The sequence below is a fragment of the Dysidea avara genome, chromosome 5, assembly GCF_963678975.1.
Source record: "Dysidea avara chromosome 5, odDysAvar1.4, whole genome shotgun sequence".
NCBI classification, from domain to species: Eukaryota; Metazoa; Porifera; class Demospongiae; order Dictyoceratida; family Dysideidae; genus Dysidea; species Dysidea avara.
In genome coordinates this window covers 42048960-42068420 of record NC_089276.1, presented here as the reverse complement: position 1 = coordinate 42068420, position 19461 = coordinate 42048960, and the positions used below count along the sequence as shown (strand labels likewise).

Below are 19461 nucleotides of genomic sequence, written 5' to 3'. Positions count from 1 at the left end.
ATCAAGACACACAATAGTGTGTCGTGCGGCCAAGAAAGCCAGTGCACCACACCATAAGTATATTGATAGGAAGAAAAGAAGAAAAAAACAGCTTTTTCATGCATGCATAGCTCCATGGCCCCTTTTCCAAAGCACACCAATTTTTGCATTATAGCTGTCCGCCAGGTAGGTTATGCCACATAGCAAATTTGATTAAATTCACAACAGCCATTTGCGAGATATGGGCATTCAAAGTTTCATTTTAATTTCTTCATTTTTTTCTTATGCCGTACAAGGGCTATGGGAGCTTCAAATTGCACACTTCGCAAAAATTGCTATAGAACACAAACGTGGTAACTCAATTGCCTCTATCGGCACGAATGAAGAGCATGTAATGGTAGGATTCACGTACCAAGTTTGCCGTGTATCTGAGGAATATCCAAGGAGTTATAAGCATTTATTCACATAAAAAAGATCAAACTTATGTCATGGCTAAAAGGTGAACTGAGTATAGGAATAACTTGAAAATTGGTGTTTAGATAGGCTAGCAGTGCCTTTTGATAGTCAATAGAGTTACAGTGACGGAGTTATAAGCAAAAACCAAACAAATGTAAAATCACGGGATCGAGATACTCTAATAGAGCAGTCACCATAGGGTAAAAATGTTGAAAAAATCCTTACCAGAGTTCAAACCAGTGACCTCCATACCTAACACCTGCATCCTTAACCACTGGACCACTGCTACCTTGGCTGATCACCTCACTTAACTTCTGCTTAAATGAAATTTCTAGTTGAAATTTGCTTATAATCAAATGTTTGTAATTTTATAGATCTACCAATAGAAGTGCTAGAACATTCTATGTATGTTCTATTAGAAGTTCTCAAAAAAATGTGCACTCTATTAGAGTATTACAATAATATTATCAATATTGAATTGTAGTATGGTGCGTGGGAAGATCAAAGGATTCCGCCAGTGTTACAAGTCAGTTGTAAACCGGTTTACAAATAATTGTAACATGGCTAAGTACCTCCTTTTGGCCACACAGTCTGGCCACTAATTAGTAAGACTTCAAATGAAACCATACACCTGACCAACACAGGAAGTCACAATGCAAGGCCAATAATGTCAAGGAGGTAAATCTCTCTGGAACGAATGAACACACAACACTGCACTTGTCTGAATAAATGGGAAGCAGTACGACCACTGGGCTAAACCCAGTAATCTACCACACGCTCATTCGCCAATAAATTAAGTTAACCAAGACTGTTGTAGTGCTGCACCACTCAACATTGAATATCAGACACTTCAGCTACACCAGTCTAAATGATGCAAAGTGGTACAATGGCTAGAGTGTTTGGCATCGATGATGGAACCTCTCGTTGTGCATAACAAACGCACTACCAATGAATAAACTAGCTAACAATGAATTAACTAACCATCAAGACAGTATTATTAGTGAGTAAAATCATTCCTTGTACACAGTGCTCAGCAGTAGCCAATATTAGCCTTGCGTTCTTGCTCCTTCCATGTTACAAATGGGCGCCTTTGATCTGCGCATGCCCCATACCACAAATCAGTTAGAACACACCCATGAGGTTTGTATCTGATTTATAAACATGACACCCGAGGGTGGAGTGTTTACAAATCAGATACAAACCTCATGGGTGTGTTACAAGTATTACTTAAATCATGCAGTGAAATACATTTATAAGTCTGTCTTCAATAATCATCATCGTATCTACATAGAAAAGAAGAAATGTCAGTGAAAACAAACCTCAGTCAGCCATAGGCTGGTTTTGAGGCCTTATATAGTACAAAAACAAGTGAAATCCACACAAAACAGCCAAGCTGTGAAAAAAATGGTGTGGCCTTAAAAGGTCTGGGTGAAAAAGTTGTGAAATCAAAGGTGGCGGCCACGAAATGGCTGCATTGATGTTAATGATAAAAATTTTAATAATGGCTGTGTGCATTGTTAAAATTTATTAGCATCAACATCACTGCAGCCATTTCTTGCCTACCACCTTTGATTTCACAGCTTTTTTCACCCAGGCTTTTTAAGACCACACCATTTTTTCACAGCTTGGCTGTTTTTGTGTGGTACAGCATAACAGTTCATATAGTAACATAATGACAGCTAATGATACTTTTGTTGTTTGTGTATTAGTCACATTGTTTTGTTTACTTGCGTGCAAGGGCACACCAAGAGCATACCAAGGGGGTACTAAGGGCACACCAAGGGCATACCAAGGGGGTACTAAGGGCACACCAAGGGGGTACCAAGGGGGTACCAAGGGCATACCAGGGGGGTACTAAGGGCATACCAAGGGGGTACTAAGGACACACCAAGGGCATACCAAGGGGGTACTAAGGGCATACCAAGGGGGTACCAAGAGCATACCAGGGGGGTACTAAGGGCACACCAAGGGGGTACTAAGGGCACACCAAGGGCATACCAAGGGGGTTTCAGGAAACACCTTTGGATTTTACACACTATTTGAAGCATTAAGATATTGGAACTTCAGGTTTCCAGAGTCTGGAAACTATCATGGAACAGACACATTTTAAACTTTTTAAATGATAGTTTCTCACCTGAAAGCAACGCTTATAGCATTATTCTGAATTATTATTTTGGTGAAAAGATTGAGATATTCTAATAAAGCAATCAGGCAATATATGTAAACTACTCTAATATAACGGTCACCTGGCTGTAGTGGAAACCCCTTTTCAAAAATTTCTGTGTATGCCCCTGATGTGTATATGTACGTATTATGTGTTCCCTGAGCAAGAAAGAACAGCTGTAGCCAATTGCCTGAAGGTTAAATAAATCATCACAAAATGTCTAAATACTCTGTATTAGTGCTGCACTGCTGTACCAAATTATATATGATAGAAATTTATAGTTAGTTATGGCTGAGAGGTTGTCAACTAGGGACCCACCAATTATGCTCATTATTTTACCTACTATGCTATGCTGCACTGCTCAAAATTTTTCCTATTATGCTCAAATTATGTTCGATACTGATACCTCAGTTCCCATGTTTTTCTAGTAAATTTGCACTGTGTGGGAAAACACTAAGTTGTTGAAGCACAGACTCTAAATCCTTGCTTGTCAAAATGTATGTCACAGAAAAGATCGATATACTCTAATAGAACAGTCAGCTGCCCGATTGTTCTTTGACTGTTCTATTAGAGTACATCGATCTTTTCCTGTGATATGTATTTTGATATGCAAGAATTTATAGTAATACACAAGTGTTCTGCCTATTATGCTAGCACTATGCTCAATGCTTTCAGGCACCTATTATGCTCATTATTATGCTAGCATAATCGGCGGGTCCCTATTGTCAACCTAAAGTATTTCCTTAGCATGAAAATCAGCACACATACAGACATGCATACATACATATAGCTTTTCTGTTTACTATAGGGATAGAACCAAACTACTATCTCCCCTATAACAAGTATGTACAATACATGTTTTATGCTAGTAAGCTAACAAGATTATCAGGTCAGTACCATTTGATCAGAGAGTTCAGACAGTGTTGAAATGGCTGGATCTACCTGAGGAGCAACGGTAGCATGATATGTAATATATTAAATGATGTAATATATTAATGATGTAATAATAATGATGTAATAGTAATAATTATGTAATAGTCCACAGTTTATTGCCTTGTACTTTGATGAGCCAGATGATAGTGGACACAAATATGGACCTGACTCTGTCCAGGTTAGTGCACTGTACCTCTAATACTATTAGTTATCACCATGACAGGTAAACAACTCTATCATAATGTTGTACCCCTAATACTAGTAGTTATCACCATGACAGATGAACAACTCTATCACAATGTTGTACCCCTAATACTATTAGTTATCACCATGGTGACAGGTAAACAACTCTATCACAATGTTGTACCCCTAATACTAGTAGTTATACCATGACAGATGAACAACTCTATTACAATGTTGTACCCCTAATACTATTAGTTATCACCATGGTGACAGGTAAACAACTCTATCACAATGTTGTACCCCTAATACTAGTAGTTATACCATGACAGATGAACAACTCTATTACAATGTTGTACCCCTAATACTATTAGTTATCACCATGGTGACAGGTAAACAACTCTATCACAATGTTGTACCCCTAATACTATTAGTTATACGTACCATGACGGGTGAACAACTCTGTCATATATATGTTGTACCTCTAATACTATTAGTTATACCATGATAGGTGAACAACTCTATTATGATAGTGGATGAGGCCATTGGTGAACTACTTGAAGGACTGAAGGATCGGAGCATCTTGGACTGTATCAATTTTGTCATCACATCAGATCACGGTACACGATGTATTATAAGTAGCTAGCTAGCTACTATATTGCTATTAACTGTACAGGAATGCAGTCAGCGACATTAAATGAAACCATAGTGATAGAAGATGTAAGTCTCCTGTTCTAATCCAACCTAGTGTATCCTGTTCTAACGCAGCCTTGTGTATACTGTTTTAACCCAGCCTTGTGTATACTGTTTTAACCCAGCCCTGTGTATACTATTCTAACCCCGTGTTGTGATATAATTATCTGATTACATCACATGATCCAAAATCAGGTTTCATAGCCCCGCTGTTGATGTCACTGCTATTTGATGAATAACTGTTGTATGCTGATGTATGGTAGCTAGCATTACAAGTACACAAAAAAATTTGGAATTTTCAACTAGAGTAGGGACCATAGCACATTGATAAAAAGTACTGAAACAAGCTGGACTTGTGCACAATATTAAATCACATTAAAACAATACAGGTTTTTGCAATTGAATTCATTGCCTTTGTGATTGAATTTGTCCCATTTGCAATTGAATTCGTCGGTTTTGCAATAGAATTCGTCGCGTTTGCATTACAATTCATCATAAACAAAACGGCTCCAAGAAACCAACCGTTCATTAAGAGATGAATTATTTACATCATGAAGAGTTACACTTGAGACACTAGAAGGTAATTGAAGCTAGTAGTATGCGAAGTTAATAGCTATCTGACAAGTTAATTAGCTTGCTCACAAGTGACCACACCCATCGCGAATGGCATAGTAGAGTTTGGAATGTTGCTGGATAGACTGTAGAGGAAGAATTATTGCCTTATAAAGAGTTGTTTACTACTGTTGTACTTGAACAAGTTCTTGTAGCAGCTGCTACATCATATTTTCGTGTTTGCTCCAGCTGCCATTCTTGTTACGGACAAGGTTACAGACGAATTTAACTGCAAAAGCAATGAATTCTGTTGCAAAATCGACAAATTCAATTGCAAACGGGACGAATTCAGTTGCAAAACCAATGAATTCAATTGCAAACAGGACGAATTCAATTGCAAAAGCGACAAACTCAATTGCAAACGGGACGAATTCAATTGCAAAGTCGCCGAATTCAATTGCAAAAACCTGTAAGAAGTGTTATATCCCTACTGTGTATTTCCATTATGGTATCTTGAGCACAGTAGGGATATAACACTTCTTATTGTTTTACTGTGATTTAATATCATGCACTACTCCAACTTGTTTCAGTACTTTTTATCGATGTGCTATGGTCCCTACTCTAGTTGAAAAATTCTAATTTTTTGTGTACTTGTTTGTTCACTTCTTTTGTAAATAATTATTATGACTGGTGAACTCATGCATACTGCATCTGAAATGGCACCGCGCCCCAGTTATATCAATTATCGTCCGAAAAGTCAAGTATTCATTACACTTCGTTGTCAGCTATGTTCAACCCGTTACACAACATTTCGAATCAAGAACTGTTTGAAAAACACCTCTGCAATCCACACATACTGAAAGAAAGAAATGGTGCCACGTGCCCAGTTATATCAATTATTGTCTGAAAAGTGAAGTATCCATTGTGCTTCATTGTTGGCTATGTTCAACCCATTACGCAGCACCCCCCCATGAATCAAGAACTGTTCGAAAAGCACCTCTGCAATCAAAATAACCACTATGAAAAATACGGACCATTTCTGTTACGAAGGGTATAGCCATCATGTGCTACCACTGAATCAACACTTTTCGCTGTCAGCAAAGATTAATGCGACACAAAGGAGGACACTGGTAAATCCATGAAGAATGCACTGTATGTACTGCGGTATGCCAAAAGACACCTCTCGGGCTGAAGCAACTTGAACAGTGAAAAAATCAAGCCAGTATCCTTAGCCATCATCGAGTTACACTTGTCTGAAAGTATCAGTCAGTCAGTCAGTCAGTCAGTTACTCAGTCAGTAGAAAATTCCAATAAATAATTTTTTGTTAAATTCCGTGGCAACTTGTTGAAAGCATTTCGGGTTGATCTGAAAGCTTGTTTGGGCTAACTTTTACCTAACCAATACTGCCACACCGTCATCAGGGAAAATTGAGGCTGGTTTTTGGGTGATGATATTTTGTGGCCCACGCCTACTCCTTTGTGGTCCCTACTGTACAGTACTATCATACTGTGTAGTAATGTATAGCTACTGCTGTATAATCACTAACTTTGTACCAAGAGGAGGGTCTACCTTTGTTTTATTTGTTTGTAGTAGAGCAACTAAGTGAAAAAATTGTTCACTTTTTAATAAAAGCACCAAACTCGGTACAAAATTTGCTTAATTTCATATCAGGTACGGTACCATTAAAATCACCAATCATATCATGTTCAAAGAATCTGAAAAGTAAAAATCAATAGAAAATGTATTGGGGAAGCCATAAAAGTGCTCTGAGCTGGCCCAATAGTGTGAATATACTAAAACTTTGCATCTGAATAGACAAGCAAGGGATGGTAATATCCAAAAGTTGATCAAGTGAGGTGTTCATCTAGGTCATTAGCTTGCCATGTTAAGAAGCATGGAGGGTCAATGTGTATGAAGCCATAGATGTGCAATACATTATCTCTATTGCATCATACCTGTACTTTTAACACTGAATATTGGCTCCATTTGAAGTGTTAATAACAAGTTGTTTTACCACATTTTGAAACATTTTCTGATTACACATGTAAATTTGAGATCCATTCATGCTATTTAAGTGAAACGAAGATTTTGAATGTACTTGTATGGTTTTCTGAGTAGCTAGAAATGGGCTTATAACCTAATCTAACAGTTTCAAAACATGCCCCAAGGCAATGATTTTGATGTGGCACTGTATCTAAAATGATTTAGTATACCTTACTCAACTTCCACAGAAAATTTGGTGCTTTTATCATACAGTACGATAGTAACTGTATAGTAGGGACCACAAAGGAATAGGTGTGGCCCATGAAATAACATCACCCAAAAACCAGCCTCAATTTTCCCTGACAATGATGAGGCAGTATTGGTGAGGTAAATCTAAACCCAAACAAGCTTTCAGATCAACCCGAAATGTTTTCAACAAGTTGCTACGAAATTTTTAAACAATTATTTGACGGAATTTTCTACTGACTGACTGAGTAAGTAAGTAACTGACTGACTAATGCCTTCAGAGAAGCGTAACTCAATAACGGATAAAGCTACGGGCTTGATTTTTTCACTGTTTGACATCGCTTTGGCCTGACAGGTGCCTTTTGGCATACCGCAGTACGTATAATGCATTCTTCATGGACTTACCAGTTTGTGTCCCATTCATCTTTGCTGACAGGGAAAGGTGTCGATTTGGTGCGAGCACGTGCTGGCTTCCCTTCGAAATGGAAATCGTCGGTATTTTTCTTAGTGGCTATTTTGATTGCTGCGGTGCTTTTCAAACAGTTTTTGATTCGTACTGCTGTGTAACAGGTTGAACATAGCCGACAGCGAAGCATAATGTATACTTCACTTTTCAGACAATAAAATTGGGGTGCGGCACCATTTCTTTTGGTATACGTAGATTGTAGAGGTGCTTCTGGAAAAGTTATTGATTCGAAATGCTGTGTAACGGGTTGAACATAGCTGACAACGAAGTGTAATGAATACTTCATTTTTCAGACAATAATTGATATAGCTGGGATGCGCGGCGCCATTTCAGATGTGGTATGCGTGGGGTTCGAGGGGTCTGAAACTGGAAAAATCTTGTACAAGATATCAAATCTTCAACTTTTTTCAAGATTTCAAAGATTTTTGAGGAAGATTTCAGATTTCACAGCAAAACAAAATTGTAAAATCCAGCATGTATTGATCACGTGATCATTAGTATCCGTAGAAGTATGGAAAATTTTCACACAATTTTTTCATCTCTAGAAGCCATACAAAAGTTGTGGATCCTTTATGGTGTACCACTTACGATCGTACATATACGGCAGTATACAGGGAGTATGCAGAATTTTACAGCAATTTTTCAAGATTTCAGATTTCAAAATGAGCTGAGATTTCAGATTTCAACAAGATTTTATAGAGGCTGTACGAGATTTCAAGGGAGTTTTGGACACCTCAGTGGGGTTCACCAGTCATAATAAAATTATTTACAAAAAAAGTTAACAAACAAGTACACGAAAAAATTTGGAATTTCAACTAGAGTAGGGACCATAGCACATCGATAAAAAGTACTGAGAAAAGTTGGAGTAGTCCATGATATTAAATCACAGTAAAACAATAAGAAGTGTTATATCCCTACTGTGTATTTCCATTATGGTATCTTGAGCACAGTAGGGATATAAAACTTCTTATTGTTTTACTGTGATTTAATATCATGCACTACTCCAGCTTGTTTCAGTAGTTTTTTATCGATGTGCTATGGTCCCTACTCTAGTTGAAAATTACAAATTTTTTCTTGTACTTGTATAAAGTGAACGATTTCATCAACATTTGTTGCTTATCCACTCTACTATTAAATTTAAACATTGTTTTATTCTGTTCTGAGCACATGTTTATAAACTTTTCCTTTTATCCACCAGATTTGTGTGGGGCATACAAATAAATGTTATCATCTAGTAATGGCTGCAGAGAATAGTGTTGTTGTAGTTTTAGTTGGCTTAGTCAAATTGCATGTAATGTTTTTTGCAGCCTCGAGCTCAAAATGCCACAAATACTACATACAGTAGTTTGAAGAATAGTGTTCAGTTCTGTATGTGAAATAGTAAAGTTTCCACCAGCCAACACTGATGGGTTGCTACATGTCATCCATCACTATTTCAATGTGGACACTGGACAGTACACATATTGTCAGGATTGTCAGTGTCATCATGTCTATCACTACTACAATGTGGACACTACCCGTGGTAGTCATAATACTGTCAAGGTTGTCCGGCATAACTAGACTTGTGTTGTCAATTATACCAACGCAATTTTGAGCATAATATATTCTCAAAAATAGTTTGCTTATTTTAAACCATAATAATAATAATAATAATAGACATTACCTTACCAGCTTGAGTATTAACAATACCTAGCTATAGTCAGCTTGACATGCTGTATAGTTCTTGATGCTAAGGTGGTGGGACTAAATGCAAGCTCCAATCAAACCACTCACACAATTACGTATATTTTAAAATTTACTAATTTAAAAGTAAAGAATTCAAGTGATAAAAAGTAGTGAAACAAGAGATGAATGATGGTATTACAGCATAGCTCTGTGAGAACATCCCTACATTGGCATGTTATAACAATTATTTTATTAAATGCCAACGTAGGGATTTCCCCACCGAGCTATGCTACAACACTATCATCCATCTCTTGTTTACTTTTTATTGCATAGATCCCTACTTCATTTTAAAGTTAAATATACTTGTTTAGCTTTTTGTTATAGTATACAGCTATACATATGTGACTGTTCTATTAGAGTGACACAGCTATACATATGTGACTGTTCTATTAGAGTGACACAGCTATACATGTGTGACTGTTCTATTAGAGTGACTGCTGTATTAGAGTATCTCTAGTCAACCTCGATCCTTCCAAGACAGAGACATGGTCACTATTCCTTAATGTCACTGTGCTATTCAGTTGAAACAATAAAGAGTGTGGGCATTGTGTTCTATTAATAGATTGTTCAAATGTGTGGTCTCTGCACTTGATTGTTACTAATCAACCAAGATCACTAATGGGTGTCATCTTGAACCTGTCGTGAAGTTACAGGCTATACCAAGTGTCCAGTATCTTGTACAGTAGCATAAGCACTTTAAATAATTTTATGGCACCTAAATAACACTATGTTACTCCAGGATAGGCCTCAGGGAATTATGCTCCAATTTTCATCATATTCTATTCTGATTTTCTCCATCATTTTTATTATTCCCAAAATGAACTCATTATTCTCAAAATTATTCCCAATTGTTACAAAAAGATATTCATCTTTTGCAATTTATAATGTTTAGAAAGATTTTGGAGTAGTAATCATCCTTTTCTATTAAACAGGAAAGCTATCTTTTAGCTGGCAAGGCACTTACAATAGAGTAAAGAGTATTCCGCTGACAATTCTATTAGAGTAGGTGACTGCTCTATTAGAGTATCTTGATCTCAACTTACGTGAAATAGTATAATTATTATGCTGATTATGCTATTAAATCACTTCAAAATGCCTGAATAATTCCCAATTCTTTTAACCCATCATTATACTCAAAATTATGCATGAATAATTCCCAGACTCCTACTGGAGGAAAGTGTTAATACAAATAATTAACACCTACGTAGATATAGTTTTGCTGCATGAAGAAGACACTGATCAGTCTGATTGAAGATAGAAGAAAAGACAAGGCACAGAGGACACACACTCATCAAAACCTCAAAGGCACATCCCACTATTGAATCTGTTATTGTGGCATAAAATGGTGGCCGTCACTGACCTCCAGCCTTGCAACCGTGGTCAGACAGGATGAAAATTCAAGTTTGGGCAATTATTTTAAAGCTCCATATCCAGCCACCTGTATGTTGTATCTGATGTAACAAGGACTAATATTATTCCATAAAGGTGATTTTCATTGTGTAAGATGTTTCTAGGATGGTTTCTAAAGGCAGTATTTTACGCAGTGTTAGAGGATATCTACTTAAACACTACTACCTACTGTTTAATGTTATGTTGTTGTAGTATGTCGGTGACTTGACTGATGAGATCCAAGTAGTCAGTGTTGGTTCAATAGTACTAATCAACATTTATCCTCCAGGTAGTTAATGTATGTGTTTTCTCTATAATATGAGTGTTTGGCTAATAGTGTTGTAGTGTGTGTGTCGTGAGTATAGTAGTATGTATAGTCCATCCATATTATATGTGTCTTTGTAGTGTCATTTCAATGTGTGTTATATCACTAGTACAATCCATCCATTATGTGTGTGTAGTATGTGTGTGTGTGTGTAGTGTTAGTGTGTGCGTGCGTGCATGCGTGCGTGTGTGCGGTGCATGCGTGCGTGTGTGTGGTGTGTGGTGTGTAGTGTGCACTGTGTACTGTATTGTGTGTAGTGCGTATGTGTGGGACATGAGTAAAATGTGGAATGGACTGGAAAATGGACTCACATATGTATGGACTAGAAGAAACTTACCTTAAAAGTCTGTTTACCATGATTAACAACTTGGAAACTACAATGACAGTGAATAAACCTCTGAGTACAATCTTGAGACTTGCTTGAGATGATTTAAGCTCTGCACTAACAACTGTTCTTCTGTGCTCACTTAAAAATCACTAGTTCCTGTTTGTTAGGTTAGGTAATCCAAAGGCTACAGCACATGTTGCTGTCAGACCTTCAGTGTCAGCCACTGTAAAGTTCTAATAACAATAACAAAAGCACACACTTCATGTTACAACTGTAAACAAGATAAGATACAATCTTCAGTACATATGCTTTGATTGATGTTCAGGTTAACTGCTGCAATTAGTTTCACAGCTATACTCTTCCCAGTTAAACAGATGATGGGTGGGAGAAATGTAAGGGATGATAAGATCTGGTTGATTGCACTGAAGTTCTTGAGTACAATAATCCAGAATTTTTAATCCTGATGTATGATGAACTGCCTTATAAAATAATTTAAGCCTTGATGTCTGCCTTCTCTGCAGTGAAAGTGATTGCCACTGAAGATTTTCTAAAGTAGATGAAATGCTTATTCCACTTCACCAGTCATAATTTGATGTGGCCCATCATGTTGCTCTTCTTTGCACCATTTCTAGGGCATTAATGTCTTTGGCAAGATAAGTGTCCCACACACACGATGCATACTCCAGTATAAGTCTCACAAGACGGGTATATGTTATGCATTTGACTTCTTGACTACATCTATACAAGTTTCTGCAGAGAAAATTTAACATTCTTGTTGCTTTATTGGTGATGTTTTCTAGGTGACTTCTGAAGGACATATAGTACTTCCAATAAAACTCCTAAGTAGGGATGTTTAGTAGCTAACTGTAAAAGAGACTCATTGATGTAGTAATCATAAAATAATGTTGTCAATAGCTTACTACATCGCAACACAGCACATTTGTTTGTATTAAAGGACATCTGCCAGGTCTTAGTCCATTTAATAAGCAGGTTTAGGTCAGCTTGAAGGGTGTGGCCCACATTGATGGCCTGTGAATTGACGGGTTGTAGCTGTCATAGATCAGGTGTATAGACTAGCTAAGTCATCAACATTGAAACTTGGCTACTCTCTTAAAACTATAAAATCTAAACCATTATTACATACTGAATAGGGCCTCAGGAATAAGTCACATGATGGGTATGTGGTAGCTGGAGTATGTGTAAGCGCATGGCTCCAATGAGGAAACTAAAGACAGTATGAATGGTCATGGGGACTCCCAAATTCTTCCTGCCAACTCTTTTTATCACTTCAGCTTGACAAACGTACCAGTGCTGCATGCATACTCCCATCACATGACTTCTTATCTGGAAACAGCAGGTGCAGTTTTCAAAGCCTATGATAGGTACTATCAGTTAATTAGAGTACTTTGTGAACCTCAGTTTTCATCAGCGTCATTTAGTACTATTTTAATATGTTTAGCTATGGTTTCAAAGAAGTAGCTAACTTTCAATATTGATGACTTAGCTAGTCTAAATACATGGCTATAGCCCATTAATTCACAGGCCATCAATGTGGGTCCCTGATGGGATAGTTAACGAAACATTCTTGACTGCTCTATTAAAGTATTTTAATGCAGATGCATGACTGTTCTAGAATGTTTCAATCATTTTAGTGAAAGAATCTAAACAATGCTGCAAAGAAACATTGTGCTGGAAAATCCAATCTTCCAACCTGTATATTGCATGATCATCTTTGTTAGACATTTCCATGGGTCATTTCCGCTTTCTGTTCCCGTCCCTGTTTTCCTCAAAATCTACTTACCCAAGGCTGACTATTAATGTTACTTTGTTTATTATAAATAGGATGGTTTAAACATTGTTCACAGCACTATTAGTGATCAATTCACTTATCGCCTAAAGACTAGTTGTAAGCACAGAGTTTGATATTGGCTTGAGTACACCTCATAATCACATTCAATATGTTTGTTGTGGTTAGTACTTGTTCATATGTTACATTTTAAAATGCATATTTTTATGAGCCAGTCTGTTTAGGAGTCTGTTCCACATTTTGGTCACGTTCATACATGTGTAATAGTTTTCTATCCTTATCCTTATATGTAGCTGATAAAGAATCATTTTACTTGAAGTTACAAAGTGTAAGTTATGACTATTTTATGAGCAGATGACCTATTGCAGTATTTGACCATTACATGTGTATAGTATAGCCAGACATTATCAACTACCAGTTCAGGTTCCACTGCATGTGCAGCAAAATTATTGATAAAGTGGCCACTTGGATGGCACAATATAAAAATGTTGCTTTATCCTATGCTATGTACACTTGGGGTGGGTCCAATACTGTTATGTACTATATCTTCAGGTTCCTTTATAACTCCTCCAATGTTTATTAAGTGCTGTAAAACAACAGTATATTGGCATGACTAAACAGTGAATAAGGATGGACAAGTGGTGGTATAGAGCTAGTCATTGAGCCCAGTAATCTCATTGCATCTGCTTCACTGCTGTCCTTTGCTTCACTGCTGTCCTTTGCTTCACTGTTGTCAGAAGTTGAATTCCATAAGTATATTTCTCAAGTTTGCACATCCTGAAATCTAATCACTACATGACTTGAGATATCAAAACTACACAAAGCTGTCCTACAACAGACAGCTATATACATATCCACCATAATTGATCAAGTGCAGACCTGTATGTCACATACTAGCTCAGTACCTTTCATCTGTAGCTACCACATGCCCAAGTCTACTATGCTGATGAAGTTCCCTTTAGACTGAGGGTTGATCACAACTTGAAGAAGTAATGGAGTGCCACCATTAGTTACACTATCTAATAATACATGTACACTACAGCCGATACAGTGATATTATTATAATCCCTTATATTGGCTGGTATGTAACAACAAGATCTGGGTACAGGCCACGCAGTGGAGAACATGGCTACAACAATAATGCTAGGACAATGTGGGTATGTATAGTTTAGTATAACTCAATATATAGTATGTTGTTCCATATCATCTTACAGGCTTTTATGACTGCAAGAGGACCAGCATTTAAGAAGGGATACATATCTCCTAGTTTTGATAATATCCAATTGTATTATCTTGAAGCTGGTAAAATTATGTGCTCTAATTATTCATTGTTACATGTAGTGAGGGTTATTTTAGATGTAGTGAGGGTTATTTTAGATGTAGTGAGGGTTATTTTAGATGTAGTGAGGGTTATTTTACATGTAGTGAGGGTTATTTTACATGTAGTGAGGGTTATTTTAGACCAACCTGGCTATACAAAAATATTATACCTGCATTGTCTTCAGGTATCTGATGTAAGAGAGCATGTAAACAGAGTTAGTTTGACATCATAGTGACATCATCGCACTAGCCAAACATTGCCTGTCACTCAGTTATAGTTTCCGGTATATACTCTACCAAGTGTTGAATGTGTGAGGGTTTACTAAAACGTACTGTATAGCTGTCCAGGATCCTTTACAAGATGAAGATGGCCATTCTGCCATCCTGTTAATACACTAATATAAAAATTGTTAACAAGTTCAAAATAATTACGGTGCTATCACTTCTTAATGCTATTCTATCTATGTTGTCATTCTATCATTTCAGCTCTACTGGGGTTAGAACCAGCTGTTACTAATGGAACATTTGGATCATTATATCACTTGTTACTACCAGAAGTTGTGGAGAAACTTCCTGCAGGTATGCATTTATGTATATAGTACAGCAGTGAATTCTGATACGTATTTATATAATAGTTAGACATCGAAACTACGGAATTTAGAAACCCAAAAGGCCCTGTGTTGTGGTGCACAAGTGAAGCAAGGGCGCTACTACAGGGCCTGAGGGTTTCTAATTTCTGTAGAACCCTGTGTTTCGATGTCTAACTAATTTAGACCACAGCTTGTTGTTGTACCTTTACAGCTGCTTGTAACACGAGAAATGTAGTACTCTTGAGTAGAACAAGCCCCTGTCAACTTGTAATGGCACTTACTATCCAGTTAAACACCCATGCATTGCCAATGTTACAGGCACGTAATTGCCGTATTTTGTATCATCCAGACATGAACAAGGGATCTACAGGATATAGATACCTGTAAGTAGCCAATGAAATTCAAGTATTTCACCTTGCTGTGGTCTAAACAAAATTTTAGCATTATTTTTTAAATAAAATGCCTATAGCTTCCCCCCCCCAGATCCAGGATTTGCATCCAAATCCTTGATCTACCAATGTAAAATCAGTTAATGGTGAGTGGGTCATAAACCTTTATATTTCAGTCACAGCTTTACTGACCATATTTGACAGGTTTCAGTGTATATAGATATGTACCATTACAGAAAAAGCCTACGAGCCACAAAGACCAGAAGTTGTTGGTAACTGCAACTTTCCCATGACAGTGGAGGAGTTACATGACAAGTTAACTTGTAATGATTGTCTCTGTCCATCTTGTCAGGTATAGTAACATGTTATTGCAGTGCTGAATTTGACATGTTAACCTGTAATGATTGTCTCTGTCCATCTTGTCGGGTATAATCATACAGTACAATAGTACTGTATTGTAGGGACCATAAAGGAGTGGGTGTGACCCATGAAATAACATCACCCAAAAAACCAGCCTCACTTTTCTCTGGCAACAATGAGGCAGTATTGGTTAGGTAAAACTAAGCCCAAGCAAGTCTTCAGATTGACCCAAAACGCTTTCAAAAAGTTGCTACAGAATTTTTATTAAATGGAATTATCTAGTGACTGACTGAGTAACTGACTGGCCGATGCCTTCGGACAAGTGTAACTTAATAACAGCTAAGGCTATGGGCTTGATTTTTTTACTGTTCAATGTCACTTCAACCCAAGAGGTTCCTTTTGGCTTACTGCAGTATGCACAATGCATTCTTCATGGACTTACCAATGTCCTCCTTTGTGTCCCATTCATCTTTTCTGACAGCGAAAAGTGTCGATTTGGCAGTAACACATGATGGCTTCCCTTCGTAATGGAAATTGTCCATATTTTAAGTTTAATTGCAGAGGTGCTTTTCTAACAGTTCTTGATCATACTGCTGTGTAACTAGTTGAATATAACTGACCACAAAGTGTAATGGATACTTCACTTTCAGACAACAATTGATATAACTGGGACATGCCCCTTTTGATTCCGTATGCGTGGATTGCAGGGGTGCTTTTCGAACAGTTCTTGATTTGTAATGCTGTGTAACTGGTCTAACATAGCTGGCAACAGAGCATAATGGATACTTCACTTTTTAGACGATGATTGATATAGCTGGGGCATGCAGAGCCATTTCTTTTGCACTATGTATGGGTTCACTAGTCATAATAATATTATTTACAAAATAGTAAGCAAACAAGTACACAAATAAATTTGGAATTTTCAACTAGAGTAGGGACCATAGCACATCGATAAAAAGTACTGAAACAAGCTGAAGTAGTGCACAACATTAAATCACACTGAAACAATAAGAAGTGTAATATCCCTACTGTGCATTTCCGTTATGGTATCTGGAGCACTGTAGCAATATAACACTTCTTATTGTTTTAATATCATGCACTACTCCAGCTTGTTTCGGTACTTTTTATCGATGTGCTATACGTATGGTTCCTACTCTAGTTGAAAATTCCAAATTTTTTTTTGTATACTTGTGAGGTGGAAGTTATGACAATATAGTGGACTGTACCTGGTCACAGCACCAAAATGCTGTGGAACATTCCTATCCTGACCAGGTCTGACTCGGGATTGGTGGAATGGAGAGAGATTCGAGCCATGTACAATAAACACCTCGTGCCGTACCCACAATCAAAAGTATAACATACATGTGCAGTACAGACATGCACAAAGTATAATAACTAAATAATTAGAGTTATAAATAGAGTGAGTTACTGTTCAGTCGTCATGACATCCTCCAGTGGGAGCGGCAAGGATTCTGGCCCAAGTCTTGAACTGTTTCGGCTGCCCTTCTTGCTGAAGTTCATCTCGAATGAGACCCCCTATTCTCTGAATCTGCCCGCAACACTGGTTGCTCAGGTTGTAGCTTGGGTCTTGGAGCAGGCTGTGCATTCCTATCAATATCCTCCTATCCAGCAGTTACCTCCAAAGGGTAGAGCCTTGTGATAGCTCTATTAGTCATCCCATTATTTGTTCTAATTGTCGCTGCTCATATCAATCCATCTCTTCCAATGATGAGGTCCTCAATCATAGCCATCTTCCTAGTAGCTCGGGGAGCATCATCATGAACAATCACTACATCACCCTTCTTCACCAGTTGAATGTTATTACCTGAGGCCTTGTGATGTTCCCTCAATGAAGTTAAGTATTCATGACGCCACCTTGTTTGAAAGTCCCTGATTATGGCTGCTTGAGTGTTAGCACTCTTCCTCATTGAACTGGCACTTCCAAATGTCGGATCAGTAAGTTCATCGACATCCACCATCTCATGAGGAAGGCAAGTAGTTCTTCTCCCCTGCAGCAAGTGAGCAGGTATCAGTGGCTCAGGGTCCCCCATCTCTGATGACACAAATGTTAGAGGACGATCATTCAAGATGGCCTCAATCTCCACAACAATAGTCTCTAGGGTTTGGAGAGATACATGCCACCTTCCAAGGACCTTCTTAATAGTGGTTTTCATGAGCCCCACTAGCCTTTCCCAGAAGCCACCATACCAGGGGACTCTCTTGGGTATGAACTGCCTAGTGACATATCTCCTTCCTAACTCCTCCTTAACTTCTGTCTTCTCCATCAGTGAGTGAAGTTCCTCAGCTGCCAACATGCATGTAGAACCATTGTCAGATATCATCAACTTATTATTATTATTATTATTATTATTATTATTACTAGGACCGCATCACATACAACCAAGTACATACACCAACGTTGCTACCTACCCATTGGGCAAGTATAAACAGTGCCATAGGCAGCACTCAGAGCAGTGTGCGTGTACCGGTGGAAATGATACATATGCATACATACACAGGCAAGGGAGTTTAACTGGCATCAGAAAACCACAATACTAAAACACAACCTACACAAAAACCAAGCTATATTGAAAGTAGCTATATATTGTAGGTGTGACGTGCCTCTCAAGATGTATAATACAACTACCGGTACAAGCATTACATTACTCATTACCTTGTTGTTCCAGCTGGTTGTTTATGAGTGCATCAGCTGGTATCCCAACTGGTCATCAGCTGGTTGTTCATTGCATGATGCCTGGAGCACATATCCTGCACACAAAATACACAGTTACAAACATTTAAACGTACTTGTAATGTTGTTGTTTCTCTCCGCGGACGTTTACTAATCTTCTCCTTTGAGCAATCTGTAATTAAACAAGGGTGTGGTGCCAGGCGTTATATAGAATTACACATATGGTAAAGTCATCAGCACGAACAGGCGTACTTATTATACGGTTGTACCTTCATTCACAGGCGAATCTATCCCTGCTTAGTTCATGTCTCTAGACCTCGTAGTTTTCTCAAACATTATTTATAATTTATTTATTTATTTCATTATTAATGACGTAATTTTAACCGCATTTCGTATTATTCTTAGTACTTGGTTGTATAATTATTATTATTATTATTATTAACACTTTACAGTGATCAGCACTGAAGGTCTGACAGCAACATGTGCTGCAGCCTTAGGATTACCTAACATAATTTCAAGGACTTAGACTTAATGACTTAGACTTAATGACTTAAAGCTGGAAAGGTGTAACAGAAACTTCGGCAGTGACTTCCAGCCAGCAAATTTGTGGAAGGCCAAAAGGAAAGTTTCAGTAGATAGATCTTGTATGATTTCCAAGTGAACTGCATGGGTAGTAGCACAGGTAAAAAGGCACAAATAAACCATCACTTCTTGTTCAGCTCGTTTCACATGTAGTGCTCCAGTAAAATCTATGCCCGTATATGTGAAGGGATGAAAATCTTGTGTCCACAAATAAGGTAGTAGAGGTGGATCTGGTGCTGAATATGGCTGCCCTATCACTCGTAAGCAGGTAACACAGTGGCGTAAAATTGATTTGATATAC

The 19461-nt window shown here is 37.8% G+C and overlaps 2 protein-coding genes across 4 annotated transcripts in view; one reads left to right on the top strand and one right to left on the bottom strand.

The window, feature by feature from the left end:
- LOC136256981 (bis(5'-adenosyl)-triphosphatase enpp4-like) overlaps positions 1 to 19461 on the top strand; it is a 72420-nt gene that overhangs the window by 34165 nt on the left and 18794 nt on the right. For both annotated transcript variants that reach the window (XM_066050071.1, XM_066050068.1), the window contains exons 7-18: positions 3408 to 3441; positions 3489 to 3554; positions 3638 to 3710; positions 4224 to 4332; positions 4389 to 4432; positions 10981 to 11056; positions 13521 to 13555; positions 14146 to 14216; positions 14270 to 14384; positions 14442 to 14529; positions 15034 to 15126; positions 15763 to 15878. In XM_066050071.1, the coding sequence (XP_065906143.1) occupies positions 3408 to 3441; positions 3489 to 3554; positions 3638 to 3710; positions 4224 to 4332; positions 4389 to 4432; positions 10981 to 11056; positions 13521 to 13555; positions 14146 to 14216; positions 14270 to 14384; positions 14442 to 14529; positions 15034 to 15126; positions 15763 to 15878 (920 nt within the window). The remainder of the gene's footprint in view (positions 1 to 3407; positions 3442 to 3488; positions 3555 to 3637; positions 3711 to 4223; positions 4333 to 4388; positions 4433 to 10980; positions 11057 to 13520; positions 13556 to 14145; positions 14217 to 14269; positions 14385 to 14441; positions 14530 to 15033; positions 15127 to 15762; positions 15879 to 19461) is intronic.
- Positions 17316 to 18957, bottom strand: LOC136256980 (uncharacterized). 2 transcript variants are annotated; one of them, XM_066050066.1, is made up of 3 exons: positions 18848 to 18957; positions 18561 to 18750; positions 17316 to 18191 (listed from the first exon to the last, which is right to left on the bottom strand). In XM_066050066.1, the coding sequence occupies exon 3, from the start codon at positions 18169 to 18171 to the stop codon at positions 17590 to 17592; it is 582 nt and encodes a 193-aa protein (XP_065906138.1). In that variant the 5' UTR covers positions 18172 to 18191; positions 18561 to 18750; positions 18848 to 18957; the 3' UTR covers positions 17316 to 17589. The 2 variants fall into 2 exon arrangements, with proteins under 2 accessions (XP_065906138.1, XP_065906139.1); XM_066050067.1 differs by having other exon boundaries at positions 18561 to 18883.

Excerpts from the sequence above, each read along its gene's own strand:
- LOC136256980 (XM_066050066.1), bottom strand. The coding sequence starts at position 18,171 with ATGGAGAAGACAGAAGTTAAGGAGGAGTTAGGAAGGAGATATGTCACT.